The sequence below is a fragment of the Heptranchias perlo genome, chromosome 1, assembly GCF_035084215.1.
Source record: "Heptranchias perlo isolate sHepPer1 chromosome 1, sHepPer1.hap1, whole genome shotgun sequence".
Lineage (NCBI taxonomy): Eukaryota > Metazoa > Chordata > Chondrichthyes > Hexanchiformes > Hexanchidae > Heptranchias > Heptranchias perlo.
In genome coordinates, this window is record NC_090325.1 from 66468557 (window position 1) to 66493654 (window position 25098).

Below are 25098 nucleotides of genomic sequence, written 5' to 3' on the forward strand. Positions count from 1 at the left end.
TTTGATTTGCCCAGTCTAAATGTAGATTAAAGTCCCCCATGATGACTGCATTTCCTTTGTTACAAGCTCCCATTATTTCATGACTCATACTCTGTCCAATGGTATAGTCACTATTAGGGGGCATATAAACTATTCCCACCTGTTTTGTTGAGAATATTTCTAATTTCCACCCATATTGATTCTACTTCCTGATCTTTTGAGCCAAGATCCATTCTCACCACGGTCCTTATGTCATCGTTTATTATTAGGCCTACACCCCCTACTTTTCCATTTCTGCCTGTCTTTTCTAAATGTCATGTACCCTGGAATATTTAGTTCCCAACCTTGGTCATTTTGCAACCATGTCTCTGTAATGACTATTGGATCAAACCCATTTAACTCTGTGTAATTAATTCATCTATCTTATGAATGCTCTGTGCATTCAGATAAAGAGCCTTTAATTTTGACTTTTTAACCATTTTTTTCCTGTTTTGACTTTACTTATTGTTGCACTATTATTGGTAAACTCTCTGTCCCTTCCTGCCACACTGCATATCTTTACCCAAGTCACTACACTATTGTCCTAACTTTTCTCATTAGATTTTTAAATTTCCCCTCCCCTCCCCCCCCGCCTTTGTTTTAGTTTAAAGCCTTATCTACAGCCCTAGTTATTCGATTCACCAGGACACTGGTCCCAGCCCAGTTTAAGTGGAGCCCCTCCTGTCAGAACAGCACCCTCTTTCCCTGGCACTGGTGCCAGTGCCCCATGAATTGAAACTCTTGTCTTCCACACCACTCTTTGAGCCATGCATTTAACACTCTGATCTGTTAGCCACGTGCAAATTGGCATAGGGACAAAGGTAGTAATCCAGAGGTTATTACCTTTTTTTGAGGTTCTGCTTATTAACTTAGACCCTAGCTCCTCAAACTGCCTCAGCAGAACCTCATTCTTAGTTCTACCTATGTTCTTGTTTCCTACGTGGACCACGACAACTGGATCCTCCCACTCATGCTCCCAAGTTCTTTTCCAGGCGCGAGAAGATGTTCTTAACCCTGGCACCGGGCAGGCAACACAGCCTTCGGGACACTCTCACGGCTGCAGAGAACAGTGTCTATCCCCCTGACCATACTATCCCCTACCAATACCACATTCCTTTTTACTCCACCCCCCCCCCCCCCCCCCCCCCTGCCAACTTGAATGGCCCTGTGCCAGAGTGCCATGGTCAGGTTGCCCATCCTCCTTGCAGTCTTTGCTCTCATCCATACAGGTAGCAAGTATCTCATACCTGTTGGACAAGGTCAAGGGCTGAGGCTCCTCCATTACTAGATCCTTGGTCCCCATACCTGCTTTACTCAGTCACATCCTCCTGTCCATGACCACTGTACAATTCTAAACTATTAGCTAATCCTGCCTCCTGGATCAAAGTGTCCAAGTAACTCTCCTCCCGGATGCATCGCAATGTCTGCAGCTCGGACTCCAGCTCAACAACTCTGAGCTGAAGTTCCTCGAGCTGCAGATGTGGTTGCTGGAGATCACGCTGCTTTCCACAAACTCCCACTTGCTGCAGTCATGATACACCTACTGCCCTGCCATCGCTTGTCGAACGAGAATTTATTTACTTTTAGAGCTTTTAAACCTCTCGCTAGTCTCAGTTTTATTAACTAATTAATTTATCTAGTTTGATTTATTGATTTAAGGTCTTCGTTAAACGCCTGCCCTAACTTGAAGAGAAAAAAAACCTCATACTCACCAACCAATCACCTACCTGCTGTCCTGTGAAGTCACTCCTTGATTTTTTTTTCCAACCCCACCAAATTTATCCTGAAGATTTACCGCCTCTGCTGCTCTGGTCCTCTCCTCTGCTGCTGTCAGAGCTCTTCCTGTCTCTTGACTATCCTTCCCCTTCTACACCTAATTCCTCCTCTCACCAAATTCTCAAGTTTCCACTCTGTTTGTAATGCATTCCATTCGCTCTGTGCTTCAGCAGATACCTTAGATTTTATACACCTTTTGAGAGCAGCAGTTACAACTGCTTGATCAACTTCTGGTCACAGTAATCACCCTCTATTCAGACAATCATTTACAGCTCCCACATGCTGCAAACAGGTTATAGCTAAAAGCTCCATTCCAAGAGCATCTGGTTTTGATTGACACTCCAGCAAAGCACTGAGGGGACCTTGTATTGTCAGAAGTAATGTCTTTCAGATCAGAGGTTAAATCCAGACCCTACCTGCCCATCCTATTGGCTCAGGTGAACATTAAGGATCCCATGGCATAATGTAAAGAAGACCACAGTACATCTGGTGTCCTGACTAGTGTTCCTGTTGCAGCTTACAGATCGTGCAATAGAGGAAAGTCATTTTAGAAATTAATTGAAGTTGGTTGTGACAGGAGACTTCTGACATCCGAGATTTTGAAGTTTCTTTATACACACGTTGTAAACTGTGATGTATGATACTTAGAGGTGTTCATTGTGCTTGTTAAATTAAAACAAAACTGTGGATGGTTTATAAGAAGGTTATCTAGGATTGCAACGGGATCTTGATAAATTGGGCCAGTGGGCCGATGAATGGCAGATGGAGTTTAATTTAGATAAATGTGAGGCGATGCATTTTGGTAGATCGAATCGGGCCAGGATCTACTCCGTTAATGGTAGGGCGTTGGGGAGAGTTATAGAACAAAGAGATCTCGGAGTACAGGTTCATAGCTCCTTGAAAGTGGAGTCACAGGTGGATAGGGTGGTGAAGAAGGCATTCGGCATTCTTGGTTTCATTGGTCAGAACATTGAATACAGAAGTTGGGATGTCTTGTTGAAGTTGTACAAGACATTAGTAAGGCCACACTTGGAATACTGTGTACAGTTCTGGTCACCCTATTATAGAAAGGATATTATTAAACTAGAAAGAGTGCAGAAAAGATTTACTAGGATGGTACCGGGACTTGATGGTTTGACTTATAGGGAGAGGTTGGATAGACTGAGACTTTTTTCCCTGGAGAGTAGGAGGTTTAGGGGTGATCTTATAGAAGTCTATAAAATAATGAGGGGCATAGATAAGGTAGATAGTCAAAATCTTTTCCCAAAGGTAGGGGAGTCTATAACGAGGGGGCATAGATTTAAGGTGAGAGGGGAGAGATACAAAATGGTCCAGAGGGGCAATTTTTTCACTCAAAGGGTGGTGAGTGTCTGGAACGAGCTGCCAGAGGCAGTAGTAGAGGCGGGTACAATTTTGTCTTTTAAAAAGCATTTGGACAGTTACATGGGTAAGATGGGTATAGAGGGATATGGGCCAAGTGCAGGCAATTGGGATTAGCTTAGTGGTATAAACTGGGCGACATGGACATGTTGGGCCGAAGGGCCTGTTTCCATGTTGTAAACTTCTATGATTCTATGATTACATTCAAAATAGAATTATTGATAATTATAAGAAAATAGTCATACTTTGGTTCTGTGGTTTCATGACCTTGGGCCTGTGAAAGATGGGAGTCATTTTAACTAAGCATTTATGACTTTCAGTGCAAATGGGTGAAATTTGAAACTCAATCATTCCTCTTCAGTATTGTCAACGCTGTCCTTTTTGAATTCATAATCTCTTTACTGAGGCTGACATTTGCTTGTGGCATTTTGTTTAGAGAGGTTGGTATGCATGAACATAGAAAAGCATTGTTCGTTTAGGCTTGCAAGCATGTGACTGATAGAAATGAGCTTCTGTTGTAGCACATTTATATTATGTTGCTGTAGTAAAAAGGAGCATCCAGGCCTATAAATAACTGGTAAAGACAATATCGATTTTTAAAAATTAATGGTTAGTACTAGAATATGTCAATCACAACAAGAAAAATGTTTTTCATAGAAGACACGGGGCTACCTTTTTCTTCCCTGCACACTGACACAATCATGGACATAAATCTGAGCATTAGACCTGGCTCTGCATCACTAAAATGCTCCACTACTCACAAGGTGATCAATTGTGTGTGTTTGGGCTACAATATCCACCATTTATAATGTTATGCCTCAGTGATGGAGGATGCCATCTGGATGCAAAAAAAACACTTCGGTTTCAGTTGCCAGGCTGTTCTCTTAATATAGATGAGAGTTCATTTGTCCAGAAAAGTGACTTTTCAGGGAAATTAGATTTTCATTCCCAGTGCACAATGGAGATGGGAGTCTGATTACAAGTTAATTTGTCTGATCAGTGTACACAACATACTTGTGTTTTATTTCAGGTAATTTGGCTATATGGGATAGTGAGTGAGTGAGTGAATCACAGCATCTGCATCAATGCGTAGGAGTTTGTAGTTTAGAAAGTTTTATGTGAATCGTGTCTGTGTAGGCATATTGGGGAATTTAGAAGAACTTTATTTAATGCTGCAAAAGGATTATGCAGTGCTACATCTTTGCTACATGCAAGATTTTTCTCACGTGGTGAATTTTCAATTTCGTATGCAACAGGAGGCAATCCTCAAGTTCTGCTACTAACATGTAGGCAGCTAGCTTTTTATGTAGGGTGCATGCAATCCATTTGTAGATTCAACAATTGTAAACAATTTTACAACACCAAGTTATAGTCCAGCAATTTTATTTTAAAATTGCTGGACTATAACTTGGTGTTGTAAAATTGTTTACAATTGTCAACCCCAGTCCATCACCGGCATCTCCACATCATGACTACCATAGATTCAACAACTCATCGTACCCTTGGCAAATCTGTCTCTAAACAGTGTTGGCAAAATAGATGGTGGAATGCATTCCTCCACTTCCATCACAAGGCAGGCAGGAAACCTTTATGTTCAAAAGATAATCCATTCGGACCACCACTTCCTAATGGGCCAATCAAAGCTACTTTTCTGTTCAGAGCTGACCAGGAGTATTTCACAGACCGTAACAAGATCTTGATTTTATGTATGGCCAAACAGCTGGAATGTTGGTTGTTATGCAAGGGACTCTACCCTTATACTGAATACTCTACTTCTTGGAGGGGCAAGGAGAGATGGGGATGAAATTTGGTAATAATGGCAAATGTTAACAAACACTTGTTTAACAAATACTACGCGTTTTGTATCGGCTCCTGATAAAAAGTCTTTTATTTAGCATTTATAAGAGTAACTAGTTTGTGGTTAAGATTTTAAAAATATATCTTTCCTTCACATGCCACGATATCTGGTTAATGAAGTGAACAAATAGTGTCCTCGGGGATGCAAAAAGTCAGCCATCTGTTTGAGTGTATCACAGTTGAGCCCAATCCTGTTGCTGCACAATGTCACCGCATGCATTTTCCAGCAGGAGTTACTGGAAACCAGTCAGGAGCAGAGACCAAGATGAATTACTCTTACCAAACCCAGGCATGCAGAGTTCAATTATAGTGCCCCTGTTAACCACCCCAGTTGAGATCAGCTTAACTTTACGCTGACCTCATGTTTCTGGCTGCCTGTACTTGTATACTATAAAAGCACCTTGAGTTGTTTGCTGTTGAACCTGGACACAATAGATATTAATGAAAATTAAACCTCAGTGCTGCAGCTATACTTCATTGCTCATGAAACAAAATGTGCCATGGGAAGTACTGGTCTTGCAGCATGATGGGTATTTAGAGTTCTACATAGCTATAAAGCACTGTGATTAAAATTGGAATCTGTGCCAATATTGTGCTTGCTGTATGTTTTATAGCTATCAATGTGTTAACTATAGACAGAGCCAATATAGTCCTGTTTACACTCTTCTCTCTAGAATTTAAACAATGAAAACTGTAACAACTCTAGGCATTTCTGTATGGCTAATTCAGGCATGAAGTGGATGTGCCCTAAAAGGCTGTCCCTTGAGTTCTTGTATCAGTCTGTGACTTCCCTCTTTTTACATCTATATAGCACTTAAGTGGTTCCTCAGTACTTCTGTCTATTTGTGCTGCTGCTGATAAATTTCTCATGAACATTCCCAGCAAATGGTTGATCTATTAAACTACTACTGGTTAGCCATTACGCTCCAAGACAAAATATGCTGGAATTTATTTTGTATTTTTGAGTGTAAAATCCCTTTTTTCTCTTTTTTTCCTCCCCCCTCCCCCGGGGTCATGCATCCTCGGAGTGTAGATGGATGACCTGCTTCCAGGTCTCCCTCAATGCAGGTTTGAGCCTGCTTCTAGGACGTTTATGCCAGGGGTTTAAGGATGATGAGCGTTCCATTTTGTCCTGCACTGCATATCCCCATAGCAGAATGGAAAATGTTGCCACTACTGTGGCATTACACTTCACACTGCTGCCTTTACGTCAGGCATTTGATTTTCAGACTGCATAATCAACTGCCAACTTGATTTTAAACACTGGTGCTGTCTGTTGCCATAGGTGTATGCAAGGAAATGGGGAGACTCAGTACTTCAATGGTTGCCATGTTGCACCTGTAAGCAAAATCTAGTAATCCAGTGTTTAATATCTATTTTACCAGATCAGCACATGGTATCAATACTGATGCACACAAGATAGTACTTGAATGTTCAATAATCTGATTATGATGTGATGTCTTAAGCTAAGGAAAAAGTTTGGAATGGTGACATGAATTTGAAGTCTCATGGTTTTAGGCTGTTTGGTGATTTATGAATATATCCATGAGGTAAACATGAGCCTGTACACCAAAGGGTAGTTGAGTTCTACCACAGCTTTTCTGCACCAAAAATATTAATTTTCATTTAAATTGAAATTAATAAATATATAATGTTTTTGAAAATCTGCTTTCAATAAGTCATTTATTGACCATTTTACAAAATGTATATGCAGAGCTTTATTTAAACAATTAAGAGTCTTTAATCAGTGGGTTAATTGGGCAGCAAAATATAAATAACTGAATAGGTTAAGCCAACTTCTATCAAGCTTTTGGTTTACTCAGTGGCATGTTAACAAACCCTGTCAAACTATCTCCAAAATATTTCCACATCTCAGGCTGTTGGTGTTTGCTCATTCTTCTGAACGTATTAGAAGGTTGTAAAATGAAACTTGATAACTGAATTAGTTACTTTCCATTTCATGTCTTAATAGAAAACCTTACGAGCCATGTTGGTCTACACACCTTGTCATGCAGTAGCAGAAAGGACACGACTTCAACGACTTCTCAGGCCAGTAGTTGAAACTATATTGGTCAAATGTGCAGATGCTAACAGGTAATTGAGTAATGGGTAGATCTACCAACTCTGGCAGTTTTAATATTGTCGAGCAATGTATGAAAGTACATAATTCACCAAATACTTTGATATTTGTATTTAATTGTTAATTGCAAATTAAAGAGAGGTTTAAGACAGTAAAAGGGTAGCTAAAGGAACACATCAGGGATGGTTCACAAAAATTGAATTTTTGAGCTGTACCTCAGTAACGGAGCTCCTTGAAGTAAAAACTGATTAAGACTTCTCTGGTTTGGCCTTTCTAGTCATAAGTGGCTACCCACTTATCAGGTTACTCCAGTGATTTACTGCCTGCCTATGTTTATTTTGGAGCACTTGGCTATATTTAAGTGGTATGCATTAGTAATCTCTGAAAAGCCATATAATAGGAAGTAAATGGATTCATTACAGTTGTAAAACTAGATGAGGTATCCCCCTCCAGAAAGGCAAATTGAGCATTGGTTTTATTGGATTTGTATAGCTTTTAAACATTTTCTGGTAATAGTGTGTATAGAGTATAAATGGTGATTTGGGTAGTGTCCTAGAATGGAGTTTTTAATGGTTTATGAAAATTTGTGAAACTGCAATGTTGAATGCTTAAATTCCTCCACAATATCTGTTCAAATTTTTAATTTAAAAATTGGCTAGTGATACTTAATCTGAAGTGAAAATTTGTTTGAGGGTTTTTTTGACCATTTAGTCACCCAAATTATGTCTGGTGACCGTTTATTATGGTGCAATTAAATAAAGGGTGAAATATGTTGTGACTAAAGGTGAATGGATGCCCTTGCTCTATGGGTTCAGTTTAGACTGTGGCTCAAAAGCTTCCTTTCAGAATCATACAGAACAGGAGGAGGTCATTTGGCCCATCTTGCCTGTGCTGGCTTTTTGAAAGAGCTATCCAATTAGTCCCACTCCCCTACTCTTTTTAATTCGTTCGTGGGATGTGGGCAGTGAATTCCAGATCGTTACAACTCGCTGAGTTTTTAAAAAAATTCTCCAAATCCCCTCTGGTTCTTTTGCCAATTATCTTAAATCTGTGTCCTCTGTTACCGACCCTCGTGCCAGCGGAAACAGAGTAGATAGGGAAAAGCTATCAAAACCTCATATAATTTTGAACACCTCTGTTAAATCTTTTGGCTACTTCCAATCCCAAATTTGTTTAGTGATCCTTTTGGCCTTCACGTTATATCCAAATTCAGCTTCTTCACACTTCATTTTCTTTACCTGCCCCTTTATAAATAAGACTTTGAGGCTTTACTAGTTCATTGCAACAATGCTGCGAAGCTGAAAGTACTAGCAGCTTTACAACCCTAATTGTAATAGCACAAAGTATATTTTCATGTGATTTTTCAAAGGTAACTAGGTTGTTTTTTGCAATGATTGTAGTGAAATTTATGGCCCATTAAATGTAAATCTAGTTGTTTTATCACAAGTTCCTTGGCCTGAATCTTGAAGTAACATTCTAGTAATCGTCATTCAGTTATTAAAGTTTAAAAATCTAATCCTGCAATAAATTGGTTTCTTGAACTAAAATATTTTGATGCCAAGATACTGGTTTATTAAAGCTTGAGGCTATACCCTTCCAACTTAACTTGTCAGTCTTTTTATTTTGTACATCAAAGCAATTTGATTGTTGCAACAGCAACCTTCTGGCACTTAACAATAACTGAGCTATTTTCCACGTGAAAGCCACTAGATAAATGCAAGTTGTTGTTGTATTGAGTTGACCTATATTTCAAAAGCTCTGGGAATTACATTATGCCATGTTGAACATAGATTTTGCTCTAATATAAACTGTACAAGTATTAGGAAATAACAATGTGATTTAGGTTAGAAAAGCAACATTATTCCAAAACTACATTCAGATTTATTTTTGCACTTTATTTCCAGTCGTACAAGTCAGCTATCTGTTTCTACACTGCTGGAGTTGTGCAAAGGCCAGTCAGGAGAGCTTGCTGTGGGCAGAGAAATTCTTAAATCAGGCAAGAAATAGTTGCTATTACAACTTATTTGTGTTTTTAGCGCTGCGCCTTTTGTGTAAGTGTCTTTTTTTTAAAAGGTCTCTCATAGCTGATAGAAGCAAACTGTTAATCCCTTTTGTTTAATAAGATGCAGCTTGGTCTGAGTTGGACATCAAATAATGTTGGAACAACTGAAGCACATCTTTCTGAAATTAGGAATAGATGTTAATTGTCATTTTGTTTCATAGATGTGGTTGTGCAGCTGTTGAAATCGGATGCTACACAGCCAGTTAACTTGACGGTTGCCAATAGTTCGTGTCTCGCTGAATTACAGGACTGTATATAATGGATATGGTTCTGCCTCTGCAGAAGTGAATGTCTACAAGAGTGCCAGCGGAGGGTTTTTTTGACCATTTAGTCACCCAAATTATGTCTGGTGACCGTTTATTATGGTGCTCCATACAGATCAGAAAGCCTCAAAGTATATATTTTGGGACAGTTTTCTGGAACAAAATATTTTGGAACAAATAAGATACAGTATCAAGCTAAAAGAAAAGGCTCACAAATGCAAGGAAAAGTGGAAATCCAGCAGACCGCGAGAGCTATAAAATGCAACAACGGGATACAAAGAAGAAAGAGAGTGGTTAGGGGGAACGTGGGTCCATTAAAGACAGGTGTAGGTGCTACTATAATGATCAACGATGGTTTCATGGTAGAGAAATAGGACAAAATACCAGCAGTACAATAAAAGTGCTCCATACAGATCAGAAAGCCTCAAAGTATGATCCTGGTCTGAGCTTAGTTAGCCTATCTAAGCTGGAGGTATTGCTAGAGATGCTGCAATTAGCCTCAGCACCCCAGCCAGGGAGTGGAAAGATTAGGCAGGATTCTTGCTCCTGTGCACTGTCCACTAGCCCTGCTGGAAATGGGCGTGGTCATTGGGTGAGGACAGGATCAAGCTTGGTTTTGGTGATCTCCATGAGACACTGAATCACCCCAATACATGCTATAATCCAGGTTCACACATGAAGCATGGATATTTAAGCTCCAGTGTCTGTTGAACACTATCCCAGCAAGAGTCATTGCTTGGTCAAGACCTCCTGACAGTGATGTAGTGGGTGATGTATAAATACGGAGATCAGGGAAGCATGTAACAGAAACAATGTGGTTATAATGGGAGATTTTAATTTTCATCTATTCTGGGAGAAGCAGAATAGTTCAAGTAAAGGCAACGTATTTCTGGAATACATTTTGGGACAGTTTTCTGGAACAAAATATTTTGGAACAAACAAGAAATAAGGCCATACTAGATTTAGTGATGAGTAACGAACCAGAATTAGTTAACAGTCTGACTGTAGGGAAACATCTTGCGAATAGTAACCATAATTTGATGATAGATTTTGAGAGGGAGAAGGGAGACTCTCAAGACAAGGTTTTGAAGGGAAGAGAAATAAATTGACCACAGTAAATTGGACTAAGCTGTTAATGGGTGAACTTACAAACAGTGGGACGTATTCAAATAAGTTTTTAGTACAATACAAAATCAGTACATAACCCTAAAAAGCAACAGCTCTGCTTGTGTAATTAAGCATCCATAGTCAACAAATAAGATACAGTATCAAGCTAAAAGAAAAGGCTCACAAATGCAAGGAAAAGTGGAAATCCAGCAGACCGCGAGAGCTATAAAATGCAACAACGGGATACAAAGAAGAAAAGAGCTGCAAAAAGGAGAAGGAAAAAAAACTTGAATGGGATATCACAGCTAACAGTAAAAGTTTTTATAAATATATGAAGAGAAAGAGAGTGGTTAGGGGGAACGTGGGTCCATTAAAGACAGGTGTAGGTGCTACTATAATGATCAACGATGGTTTCATGGTAGAGAAATAGGACAAAATACCAGCAGTACAAGAGAACCTAAAAAGAAGTCAAGGGGAGGAACTTATTGGATCAAATATTAACAAAATGAGAATGAGAAAATAATGGGTCTTAAGATAGACAGATCTTCAGGACCTGATGGTTTCCACTCTAGGGTATTAAGAAACAGGTGTGGAAATTGCAGATGTGTTGGTCGTCATTTTCTTAAGCATTCTGGATTTGAGAATTGTGCCTTTTTTGTATTGGAAAATTGGAAATGTCACTCCATTATTATAAGCAAGGAGGAAGGGAGAAACCAGAAAACTACATACCTGTCAGTTGTGGAGAAGGTACTGGAATTTATTTATTATCAGGGACAGTGTGACTGAGCACTTGGACAAGTATGACATGTCAGAAAAGAGTCAGCATGGATGTGTGATTGGATAGGTCATGATTGATTAATCTGGTTGAATTGTTTTGAGGAGGCCAACAACATGGTGGACAGGGGAGTGTCTGAATGTTGTCGATATGGACTTCTAGAAGGCATTTGATACACTTCTGCTGAAGAAATCAACAAAAATAAAAACTGAATTGGAGGTAACTTTGTGACATGGGTTGATAATTGGTTGAGGTAGGAGACAGATTAGGGATAAAGGGAATGTACTTTGGTTGGTGTAATGTGACAAGCGGTGTTCCCCAGGGATCTGTACTAGGGCCTCATCTTTTCACCGTATATAAATGACTTGTATAAAGGAATAGATTTATTGTGCATCAAACTTGTATAAAGTTGTATTGCAGATGACACTAAGTTAGGAGGCACAGTAAGTTGTGGAGTTCAGTGTTGGGAATTGTGAGGTCATCCACTTTGGATCCAAGAAAGACACATCGGAATATTTTCTTAATGACGAGAGACGAGGAAAGGGATTTAGGTGTCCCATATATACAAATCACTCAAAGCTAGTGCACAGGTACAAAAAGTAATCAGAGGCTAATGGAATGTTGGCATTTATCTCAAGGGGGCTGGTATACAAAAGGGAAGAAGTTATGCTTCAGTTGTACAAGCCTTGGACAGACCACATCTGGAGTACTTCATTCAGTTTTGGGTACCACATCTCGAAGTATATATTGGCCTTGGAGGGGGTACAATGTAAATTCACCAGAATGATACCAGGGCTGAAAATGATAACTTATGAGTACAGGTTGCATAAACTTGTCTTTCATTCACTTTTTAGTTTAGAAGGTTGAGGGATGATTTAATTGCGATGTTTAAAATCATAGATGGATTCGATGGGTAGATTCAGAGAACCTATTTTTTTTTCTAGTGGGGAAATCCTGAACAAGGGGGCACAATCTTAAAATTAGAGCTAGGACTTTCAGGAGTGAAATTAGGAAGCACTTTGTCACACAGGTTGTGGAAACTGGAATTCTCTTCTCCCAAAAGGCTCTGGATGTTGGGCCAATTGAAATCGACATTTTTATTAGGTAGGGGGTATCAAGGGGTATGGATCAAAGGCAGGTAAATGGAGTTGAGGTACAGAATCAGCTATGATCTAAATGAATGGTTGAATAGCCTTTATTTTATCCATTCATGGAATGTGGGCGTCGCTGGCAAGGCCAGCATTTATTGCTCATCCCTGATTGCCCTTGAGAAGGTGGTGATAAGCCACTGCCTTGAACTGCTGCAGTCCGTGTGGTAATGGTTCTCCCACAGTGCTGTTAAGTAGGAAGTTCCAGGATTTTGACCCAGCGATGATGAAGGAACGGCGATATAATTCCGAATCGGAATGGTGTGTGACTTGGAGGGAACGTGCAGGTGTTGTTCCCATGTGCCTGCTGCCCTTGTCCTTCTAGGTGGTAGAGGTCGCGGGTTTGGGAGGTGCTGTCGAAGAAGCCTTGGCGAGTTGCTGCAATGCATCCTGTAGATGGTACATGCTGCAGCCACAGTGCTTCAGTGGTGAGGGGAGTGAATGTTTAGGGTAGTGGATAGGGTGCCAATCAAGCGGGCTGCTTTGTCCTGCATGGTGTTGAGCTTCTTGAGTGTTGCTGGAGCTGCACTCATCCAGGCAAGTGGAGAGTATTCCATCACACTCCTGACTTGTGCCTTGTAGATGGTGGAAAGGCTTTAGGGAGTCAGGAGGTGAATCACTCACTGCAGAATACCCAGCCTCTGACCTGCTCTTGTAGCCACAGTATCTATATGGCTGGTCCAGTTAAGTTTCTGGTCAATGGTGACCTCCAGGATGTTGTTGATGGGGGATTCGGCATTGCTAATGCCATTGAATGTCAAGGGGAGGTGGTTAGACTCTCTCTTGTTGGAGATGGTCATTGCGTGGCACTTGTCTGGTGCGAATGTTACTTGCCACTTATCAGCCCAAGCCTGGATGTTGTCCAGGTCTTGCTGCATGCGGGCACGGACTGCTTCATTATCTGAGGAGTTGCGAATGGAACTGAGCACTGTGCAATCATCAACGAAGACCCCCATTTCTGACCTTATGATGGAGGAAAGGTCATTGATGAGGCAGCTGAAGATGGTTGGGCCTGGGACAATGTCCTGGGGCTGAGATGATTGGCCTCCTACAACCACTACCATCTTCCTTTGTGCTAGGTATGACTCCAGCCACTGGAGAGTTTTACCCCTGATTCCCATCGACTTCAATTTTACTAGGGCTCCTTGGTGCCACACTCGGGAATCTGCTGCCTTGATGTCAACTGCAGTCACTCTCTCCTCACCTCCTGGAATTCACATCTTTTGTCCATGTTTGGACCAAGGCTGTAATGAGGTCTGGAGCCGAGTGGTCCTGGCGGAACCCAAACTGAGCATCGGTGAGCAGGTTATTGGTGAATAAGTGCCACTTGATAGCACTGTCGACGACACCTTCCATCACTTTGATGATTGAGAGTAGACTGATGGGGTGGTAATTGGCCGGATTGGATTTGTCCTGCTTTTTGTGGACAGGACATACCTGGGCAATTTTCCACATTGTCGGGTAGATGCCAGTGTTGTAGCTGTACTGGAACAGCTTGGCTAGAGGTGCGGCTAGTTCTGGAGCACAAGTCTTCAGCGCTACAGCCAGGATGTTGTCGGGGCCCATAGCCTTTACTGTATCCTGCTCCTGATCCTAAGAGGGAAAGGCAATAGAGGGAAAAAAGTGAAAACTGGTACTTGTGTGATTCAGTAGTCATTGGCTGTTTTCCCCATACACAGTCATTAATTTCAGTAACTCTAATATCCTTGTGCCCTAAGCTTGCCCATTATTAGCTAGTTGATAAAGGAAAGAATATTTATTAGCCATCCTGCTTTTGAAGTTTAGTCCTAAATGTAACCTGTTTTATTTCCTCTTTTTCATAGGGTCCATTGGGGTTGGAGGTGTTGACTATGTCTTAAACTGTATTCTGGGCACCTCAACAGAATCCACTAATTGGCAGGCTTTGCTTGGCCGTCTGTGTCTCGTCGACAGACTTTTACTGGAATTCCCTGCTGAATTCTATCCTCACATTGTTTCTGGTAGTGAGGGTCCAGTTGCTCAAACAGAACTTGTGCTAGAAAGGTAATGGTATTTCTTTTAAATTGTCTTCACAACTTGATGGGAATATATTGCTTATGTTTTACATCAGAGACAACAGTTTAAAGATATTCAAGTTGATATGTACAGCTGCATATAGATTCTACCAAAGTAAGCTACATTGGCTAAACCAGGTCCAGTAATTTTCACAGTCTTGCTTCTTTTTCTTTTAAAACAAACATAGTTTTAGGATCTGTCTTTGGGGAAGTCATTTTCTGTAGTATAATGCATGAGCTTTGCTGATTTATGTGGAACTGTCAAGTGATAAACGTTAGGTGTGAGATTTTAAGTAATGAGCAGCTGCACACCTAAGGCATTGCTTTGAACCAAAAACTAGTTCACAGCAGTGAACTTCAACTGTCATGTGGGTCATAAAGGAGACTTGCTGCTTTGGTCAGGCCTATCAACACTTTTGCATTTGAGGGACTCGAGCAGGGCATTGTGATCTAGTACCTTTTGCAGAGACAGTTTCTGGCAGCAGAGAGCTGTACTGCTATCCAATAATTTGGTTTTACAGATACACGCTGGATGCTACCAGTGAACTTGTTCTTTTAATGTTAATTTGGTAGAATCCTATTATGATTTATTGGCTCAATTAGTGTATTTTAACTTTGTTTCATTTGCTTCCATTCCTTTATTATCCTAACCATATCCAGCCCGTCAAAGAAACAGCCCAAAAAGTCTTGGTTCCCTCAAAGTGCAAGTGGTCACCATAGAAATGCATTAAATTGACACTAGCATAAAATAATTAATAGAAGTTTGAGACTTGCTAGACATACCAACAATGATGTGTTGATGTGCAATGTAGAAAGGGGATTGCAATATTTTTCTTTGAGCCAGGCACACAACTGACCAGCATGTACTTTGGGTTGAAATATTCATAATCTACAATTTGCCTGTGCAGTGCAAAGTTGAGAAGCAGGGGTCCTGTATGAAGGCACACGGTTGCAAACCTTATACACGGGAGAGTTGGTAAGACCGGATCTCTGGTTGTAGAGCCTGCAGTAGGCAGTAGTAGATGCAGCTTAAAAAATTCCAACTCACCAGTACAACAATTTGGATTTATATTGGCATCTTTTAATCTGCAAAAATATTATTGAGCTTCACAGAGGTGTAGAGATAAAAAAAATTAATGTTGAGCTGAAGGAGGATAGATTAGGAGAGGTAACCAAAAGAGGAGGGTTTTAAGGAGGAGAGGAGCGTGGAGAGGCACAAGGAATTAGAGAGAAAATTCCAGAGTTTAAGGCTTAGGTGACTGAAGGCATGACTGCCAGTTGAGGAAGGAAGTGGGGATGCGTGAGGCTAGATTCAAAGAAACCAAGAGCTCGGGGAGTTGTAGCACTGGACAAGACTACAGGGATAGGGAGGGACAAGGCCATGGAAGGATTTAAACACAAGGATAAGAATTTTAAATTTGAGGCATTGGGGCACTGGGAGCCAATGTAGAGAGGATGAGTGGGACTCTCTCACGGTGACAGAGAAATCCATGAGTTCTTCGAACTTATCGTTAAAGGAGAGTGGAGTGCGCAGGGAGAGGTGGTTTAAGGGAGGTAGTAGTGGGGGAAAAGAGAAACCAGGGGTCATCTTTGCCTAAACCACCTACTACTCCAGGATCATCTTGGAGAGTAGAGGCCTGATAGAGCTTGATGTGGTCCAGTCAGAATTGGCGATGGATGGTTAAACCAGTTTTGTGCCAGATAGGCTCAAGTCTGTGTCTCTTGCTCTCGGAGCAAAGATGCGGTCTGTACCGGGGGAACAATCAGGATGGGGGAACAAAGGTTTTGCTCTGGGCAAGGCTATCAAAAGTGGAGTTGAGAGGGTGATTGAGCAAATCTGCAAAGTTATTGTGAATGAAGGCCCAAAGGTTAGGCAGTTGAGTGTTGGAGAGTGCAGTTCTATATTATTTGGCAGAGATTTTCCTCCCCAAGGGCAGATGCAGAAGAAAGTGGTTTTGACGGGGGTAGGGAGATGTGGGTGCTAAAGGCAGTGGTTGTAAAATGTCTTATCAGTGATCGAGACCATTAGAAGAAAGAGGTCATGGGAGATGGTGAAATCAAGGGAGTGGCCATACATATGGGTAGGAGAGTTTTTATATGGAGTGAGAGATTTAGGAAGTGCAGGAGGGCAAATGGAGCTGAGCTGGAAAAAGCAACAGGTTAGGGCTTGGTGCACAGTAGACAATGAAGATTTTAAAGGAGAGGGGTGGAATAGAATGAGATGCTTGAAGGAGGAGAAAATACCAGAAAAATAGGGGGAAGAGATCAAGGTGTGACTTGATAGGGGCCACTACCAGTGTGGCAGTTTAGGCAGGGCAGGTGGTGGAAAGTATATCCAGGTTGGGGGACTTTGAGAATAGACAAGGTGTTGTCACTTGCAAGCCAAGTTTCAGTCAAAGTCAGAATGTCAGTAGAATCATCCACAATACGGTCATGGATGGTAAGGGCCTTTCAAGAACAGACATTCGGAAGGAAATGAGAAGGGCAGTGATTGATCAACCGGCAGAGTCTAAGGGGAAAGTGATAAGTGGGGTGAGCGGGAGGGGCAGGAGGCTGATGGTTCGTCAGCAGGTGTGCTGCGCAGCAAGTTAATGAGAGGGGGAGGATGGGGGCAGTTCGAGTTGCTGCTCGTAAGAAGGCAACAATGGATGGCTCATCGGACGCTTTGGAGAATGCTAAGGGGCACAGGGTAGGTGTATCTATATTGATGAAAGATTCAGGCCTAGGTTGGTGACGGGTGAGTATAAGGCAGTGGAATGGTGGGGGGTGGGGGAGGAGCTGAGAGTACCTGAGAGGGGAGAAATGAAAGGTGGCACGGCCAGGTGACGAAGGGAAGGAGAGAGGGGCATAGAGTTAATAATAATTTAAAAAAATTGAAGTAATTGACTTTGTCCCAGAGCAGCAACCAAAAATCACATGCAAAAAGGCACAAAAGGGAATTTGGGCTACATGGGCAATGCAGGGATTAGGCACGATGTGTCTCAATCATAAACAAGAGAGAGGAGATGATATTAAGCAGTTCAAAGTTAAAGTATGAGACCCTGTGGTGGGATACAGTCAAATTGTAGACCGCATGGCATCAGCTTGAAGTGTCCACAAACCAGTGTCCAGGTTCGGAGTCATCTATGGAGCGTGGGTGGATCCAGGAACTATTTGAGAGGTAGAGTATCACCTGAGATGCTGTTGAAGGTTGCCCAGTGAAATCAGAGCCGAAGAGGAGCGGAGATTTTTATTTTGTATGAAATGAGGCCTACTCGAAGCAATTTGTTTTGGGGTGGGGGGGATGCTGGTTTGGGCACAATGGCGAGAATTATTGTTAAGATTTGTGTTAAGGCCTGAAAATCCCTCATAAATTAGTATTGCCCAGTGCTAGCCATTGTATAGCTACAAGAACAGCTGACTGCCAGACCTTGAAGGCATTTAATTTAGGACCTGAGAACAGTCAAGTCTTCTAACCAGACTTCATGTTGAAAGCTGATGCTTCATTGTTTTTATTACTGCTTACCAGTAATGGTATATTCCAAATTCATAGTAGAGTTTCCTTAACCATTTAATGTGTGCTGTGATTTCAATGCGTGACCATCATGTATTGAAAACCTACAGTCCACAAGTGTCCCCATCTTTGCATTCAGCTTAGCAAATGGCTTATAAAGAAGTTATTGTTTCTTAATATGTTCTGGTTCGTTTTCTAGATACAAGAAGCTACTGTCACTTTTGAACTTTGCACTGCAGTCAATTGACAATTCCCATTCAATGGTTGGGAAAATGTCCCGGAGAGTCTTTCTCAGTGCTGCACGGATGGTTGCAAGAGTGCCTCATGTTTTTGTGAAACTGATATATATGCTGAGTGTAACCAGCTCAACCCATTACACGCGTATGCGGCGGCGCTTGATGGCTATAGCAGAGGAAATGGACATTCTTGACGCCATTCAGTTAGGTATAGAGGACGTACAAACTGTGGAAGGAAGACATGATGATTTTGTAGCGCCCTCAGCACCGCATAACTCACCATATGCTACAGAAAACAACTCCCCAGTCAACACAGTGCAGTTATCTGGAAGAGCAATAAAAAGTGTGTTAAGTCCAAATCGTGAAACTAAATCTGGTGTGAGCCCAGATGAAGTGGGAGAGTTACTAGGAAATAATTCATCTACAAGACTTCCATTGACAACAGTGCCCTGTGAACAACCAAAGACAGCCATTCAAGCACGCCCCAGACCACTGAGTCAGTGTGTCAGCTCATGTTCATCAGTGACGCCATTAAATCATTCCCAGCCTTCCTTCCCATCTTTGCCTTCCCCTTCATCATCAAGTACTTTAGCTGGACAAACAGCGATTGATAGTTCCAAATTAAGACCTCAGGGGTTTGGTCCGAGCAAATTTGCATCATCTTCTCCAAAAGCACAGCGTAAGTTTTCTCTCCAGATTCAGAATAACTGTTCTAAGGATGTCACTGGAGGTAGAGAGACTGAAAAGCTATCTCCAGTTTTTACCCAGGCACGGCCTCCTGCATCCAGTCAGATCCACAGACCAAAACCATCCCGGCCATGCCAGAATGAAGCAGGGAAGTCGCCATGTGACTTGAGCAGAAGCTGTATGATGCTTGAACTGAAAGATCTGACACTTAATGACCACTGTACTAGCAATCCAGTTATTCCCAGTGATGAAACTGTATTCACGCCAGTGGAGGATACTTCTCGTCTGGATACTTCAGCAGAATTGAACTCTAGTATGGAAGATCTGCTTGAAGCTTCGATGCCTATGTGTGATAGTACTGTTACGTTTAAATCTGAAGTTGCAGTGCTCTCTCCTGAGAGAGCAGAGACTGATTGTACCTACAATGATGATGTTAATCAGAATCAGAAATGCAAAGAAAAGATGGAAGCAGAGGAGGAGGAGGCACTAGCAGTTGTCTTAGCTATGTCAGCATCCCAGGATGCCCTGCCTGCTATTCCTCAACTGCAGGTTCAGAATGGAGAGGACGTCATTCTCATTCAGTTAGATGTAAGTGTTCTGGGTTTTTTTCCCTCCAAAAAGGTCTTTAATTCCCCACCTCTTTTGTTCCTCTGGGGAACTTTATACATTTTCAGAATACTCTTCATTTTTGCAAAGCTGGAGTGGACAAGATGGGTGGCGTCAGCCATTAAAATCCCTTTGGAACATGTTTTTTCCATAACATAGTAAGAGGCCAACTGCACAGCCACTCTTATGTTTTTCCAAATGCAGTACTCTATTAATAAGTGTACAAAACAGGGGAGAATTTGAGTACATCCTGGTGGAATCTTGTCTGGATAGATACTATAGGGCTGTTATGTCAACTGAAAAACCTTTTTTGTCCAGTAGTGGATTCCCTGGTTGTTTTAATGAGAAAAAAAATGGGACAGTACCTTTACAGGACAAAGGTGAAGTACCTGAAACTGAATCTCAACAAGTGAAAATGTGAGTAAACTCGTAAGAAATATAAAAACAGATTTTAAGAGCATCTACAAGTATGTAAAAAGACTAGCGAAAGTAAATATTGGACCCTTAGAGGCAGAGACAGGAGAAATTATAATTGGGAATAAGGAACTGACAGATGTTAAACAAACATTTTGTATCTGTCTTCACAGTAGGAGATGCAAAAAAAAATACCAGAAATAGTGGGGAAGCAAGGGTCTAATGAGAGGTGAGGAACTTAAAGTAATTAAGATTAGTAAAGAAAAAATACTGGAGAAATTAATGGGACTAAAAGCTGACAAATCCCCTGGACCTGATTGCCTACATCCTAGGGTTTTAAAAGAAATGGCTGCAGAGATAGTGGATGTGTTGGTTTTGATCTTCCAGAATTCCCTAGATTCTAGAACGGTCCCGATGGATTGGAAGGTAGCAAATATAACACCGCTATTCAAGAAAGGAGGGAGAGAGAAAACAGGGAACTATAGACCAGTTAGCCTCACATCAGAAGTAGGGAAAATGCTAGAATCTTATTATTAAGAACGTAGAATATAAGAATATGATTAAGCAGTGTCAACACGGTTTTATGAAAGGGGAATCGTGTTTGACAAATCTGAGTTTTTTGAGGGTGTAACTAGCAGTGGATATCATATATTTGGATTTTCAAAAGGCATTCAGTAAGGTGTCACACAAGAGGTTGTTACACAAGATTAGGGCTCATGGGATTGGGGGTAATATTAGTATAGATTGAGGATTGTTTAACGGACAGAAAACAGAGTAGGAATAAGCGGGTCATTTTTGGGTTTGCAGGCTGTAACTAGGGGTGCTGCAAGGATCAGTGCTTGGGCCTCAATCTATATCTGACTTTGATGAGGGGACTGAGTGTAATGTTCAAAGTTTGTTGATGATACAAAGCTAGGTGGGAATGTAAGCTCTCATGAGACTGCAAAGGGATATAGACAGGTTAAATGAGTGGATGAGAAGGTGTTAGATGGAGTATAATGTGGGGACATGTGAAACTATCCACTTTGGTAGGGAGAATATTTTTTTTAAAAGGTGAGAGACTTAGAAAGGTTGATATTCAGAGGGATTTGGGTGTCCTTGTAATACTGTAACAAAGTGACTTCTACAGTGCTGGTTAGTATGTCACTGTTGATTTGTCCAATTTCTTTTGAAAAATCTGACTTGTGCCAGTTTTTAATCATAGAATCATAGAAGTTACAACATGGAAACAGGCCCTTCGGCCCAACATGTCCATGTCGCCCAGTTTATACCACTAAGCTAGTCCCAATTGCCTGCACTTGGCCCATTTTCTGTGTTAAAAAAAAATTAAAGCACCTTTATTCAAAATTGGATGAATCTTGCGATGGGATATATTTGGGTGATGACCTGTCATGTCACATGACATTATAGTAATAACTACCAAAAATTCAGTAATAGTCACAGAGTTAACGTGCAGGTAGATGAAGCAATTAGGAAGGCAAATGGTTAGTCTTTATTGCAAGGGGGTTGGAGTCTAAGAGTAAGGAGGTCATGCTGCAATTGTACAGGGCTCTGGTGAGACCACACCTGGAGTACTGTGTACAGTTTTGGTCTCCTTACCTATGGAAGGATATACTTGCCTTAGAAGGGGTGCAATGAAGGTTCATTAGATTGATTCCTGGGATGAGAGGGTTGTCCTATGAGGAGAGATTGAATAGAATGGGTGTATACTCTAGAGTTTAGAAAAATGAGATGATCTTGTTGGAACGTATAAAATTCTTAGAAGGCTTGACAGGATAGATGCTGAGAGGATGTTTCCCCTGTCTGGGGTGTCTAGAACTAGGGGTCATGGACTCAAGATAAGAGGTCGGCCATTTAGGACCAAGATGAGGAAATATTTCTTTACTCATAGGGTTGTGAATTTTTGGAATTCTCTACCCCGGAGGGCTGTGAATGCTCAGTTGAGTATATTCAAGATTGGATATTCAAGGGATATGAAGATAGGGCAGGAAAGTGGAGTTGAGGTCAAAGATCAGCCAAGATCTTATTGAAAGGCGGAGCAGGCTCGAGGGGCCATATGGCCTACTGCTCCTATTTCTTATGTAAGTGAATGCTTTGGGGAAGAACAAATGTGATGTCATCTTATTGGGTGCACTGTTTATATGAGTGAAAGGCTCAGACTGCCCATAAACTCTAAATAACTTTTTTTTAAAAAAAATGCAGCATATGAATCAACCTGAAAAATTACAATGGCTACCTATTTCCACCTGTAACAGCACTTGCTTTCTCTCTCTTTCTCTCGGTTTCTTCTCTCTCGCGGGTGCAGCCCCTGTTCTCGCGCTCTCTTGCACACGGCCCCTATGTTTTCTCTTGCTCGCTCTCGCGCACACGGCCCCCGCGTCCACTCACACGTGCTCTCTTCTCCTCCCTTCTTTCTCTTCCCCCCCCCCCCCCCCCCCGGGCTTCCTCTTGGGGTCTCTCCTCCCCCACCACTGCTTCCCCCTCTCTTCTACCCCCCCCCCTACCGCAGAGTAGTAACCTGTGTCCACATATCGACCTTATTCTTCCACTGGTCTTACTCCGAGAACATCGGAGGGAAATCGTACCTCGACAATTTAAACTTGCTTTCTGCCATTTCCACAATGGCAGCTAGGCTTTCAAGATTTTCATGTCCAAAAAAAAATCGTTGTGTGCAATCTCCACCTTTAGGCAACCATTCTCTGCTACCATGTTATAAATGGAAAGCCATGTGGTGAAGGATAGAATACTAGAGCCTGGTCTTTTAGTTGCTTCCAAACTTTTATTCATAGAGATTCCCCTTACACACACACACTACAACCTAGATAAGGTCTCCTATAAAAGGGATACCGGAAAGTCCCCCAGTTGATTCTTTGAAGAAGTGATAAGGAGGATTGATGAGGGTAGTGCAGTGGTTGTTGTCTACATGGATTTTAGTAAGGCATTTGACAAGGTCCCACATGGCGCACTGATCAGAAAGGTAAAAGCCCATGGGATACAGGGAAATGTGGCGAATTGGATCCAAAATTGGCTCAGTAACAGGAAACAAAGGTAGAAGTCGATGGATGTCTTTGCGAATGGAAATCCGTTTCCAGTGGTGTGCCACAGGGCTCAGTGTTGGGTCCCTTGCTGTTTGTGGTATATATTAATAATTTGGACTTGAATGTAGGGGGCATGATTGGCAAATTTGCAGACGACACAAAAATTGGCCACGTAGTTGATGAAGAGGATAGCTGTAGACTCCAAGAGAATATCAATGGGTTGGTGGAGTGGGCGGAAAAGAATTCAACCCGGAGAAGTGTGAGGTAATGCACTTAGGGAGAGCAAACAGTAAAAGGGAATACGCAGTAAACGCAAATATATTGAGAGAGGTAGAGGAAGTGAGAGACCTTGGAGTGCATGTGCACAGGTCCCTGAAGGTGGCAGTACAGGTAGATAAGGTTGTGAAGAAGGCATGTTCTCTGTTATTAGCCGAGGTATAGAATACAAAAACAGGGATGTAATGATGGAACTGTATAAAACGCTGGTAAGGCCACAGCTGGAATATTGTGCGCAGTTCTAGTCACCACTTTACAGGAAGGACGTAATTGTTCTGGAGAGAGTGCAGAGAAGATTTACAAGAACGTTGCCAGGGCTTGAAAATTGCAGCTATGAGGAGAGATTGGATAGGCTGGGGTTGTTTTCCTTGGAGCAGAGGAGATTGAGGGGCCAAGATAGAGTAGACAGGGGAGTACCTGTTTCCCCTAGCGGAGAGTTCAAGAACTAGAGGACATAGATTTAAGCTGATTGGCGGAAGGATTAGAGGGGACATGAGGAAAAACTTTTTTACCCAGAGGGTGGTGGATGTATGGAATTCGCTGCCCGAATTGGTGGTAGAGGCAGGGATCCTCAACTCTTTTTTTTTAAAAAAAAGTACCTGGACCTGCACCTAAAGTGCTGTAAGCTGCAGGGCTACGGACCGGGTGCTGGAAGGTGGGATTAGAATGGGCACCCGGTTGCTCTTCGAGCTGGAGCGGACACATTGGGCCAAATGGCCCCCTTCTGTGCTGTATCTTTTCTATGGTTCTATGATAGCCACCATAATATAATCAACACTCATTGATATAAATCATACAATTAACACCTTTGTCATTTCACTGCTCTCCTGGCCAGCTTCCTATTCTCCACCCTCATCAAAATTCAGCTCATCCAAAACTTGCAACCTGTTTCCTGTCCTGCTCATTCACCACCCCTGTGCTCTCCAACCAACATTGGTTCCCAGTCACCCAATGCTTCAAATTTAAAATTCTCATCCTAGTGTTTAAATCCCTCTGGTCTCATTCCTCCCTATCTCTAACCTCCTCCAGCCCAACAACCTATCCTCTCCCAACTCTACATTCCTCTGACTTTTGCCTCTTATGCATCTCAACCATCCTTTTGCCCCACCATTGGTGGCTGTACCTTCAGCCGCCCTAGGCATCACGCTCTGGAATTCCCTCCCTAAACCCCTCTGCCTCTCCTCCAAGATCCTTCTTAAAATCCACCAAGCTTCTGGTCACCCTTCCTAAAAGCTCCTCTTTCTGATTATGCCACGTTGTGGCATGTTTTTCTACATTAAGGTTGATTTCTGTTAGATGGAAATAAATAGTTGGCTTCAGAATTCAACTGGAGTTTTTATTTCATAAATTGAAATATTAAATGAAATCTATTTTTCCCCTCTTTCCCTCCTTTTTCTCTTTTTTCTGTCTCACTACCCTTTAGTTTAATATACATTTTTAAAGTTTATAGAATGCAAAGTAAAAGCTATTACATGTTTGTGATCAGAACACTCACTTTTTTTTCTTGCACTTATACAGACATACGGCCTCTCTTAAATTATAAATTTTCTCTTAGTAAAGCATTTTGTGTTGTTTTTAAAAATTATTTGAAGAAAAACTACTGGACAGAAAGTGGTGGGAGGTAAAGAAAAAAAAATCTCAGCAGTACATCTGACTAGCACTGATGCATCCTGGGAAATTGGAGAACAATTCAAGTTCAGCCGAGATCTCAACTCTGGGCACAAATATCACGTCCAAGCCCAAGCTTTTGGAAAGGGGTGATGTCTACATGTAAAAACTTAATAACAGCATTAAAAGACACGAAAGACAATTCAATGGATAAATGTAATCATGTTATTGTAAATTGTGT

General features: G+C 41.6%; 1 protein-coding gene across 3 annotated transcripts in view; it reads left to right on the forward strand.

The window, feature by feature from the left end:
* Positions 1 to 25098, forward strand: part of map3k1 (mitogen-activated protein kinase kinase kinase 1, E3 ubiquitin protein ligase) — a 124235-nt gene that overhangs the window by 87237 nt on the left and 11900 nt on the right. For all 3 annotated transcript variants that reach the window (XM_067986184.1, XM_067986192.1, XM_067986173.1), the window contains 4 exons: positions 7004 to 7125; positions 9016 to 9107; positions 14290 to 14488; positions 18192 to 19503. In XM_067986184.1, coding sequence (XP_067842285.1) covers positions 7004 to 7125; positions 9016 to 9107; positions 14290 to 14488; positions 18192 to 19503 — 1725 coding nt within the window. The remainder of the gene's footprint in view (positions 1 to 7003; positions 7126 to 9015; positions 9108 to 14289; positions 14489 to 18191; positions 19504 to 25098) is intronic.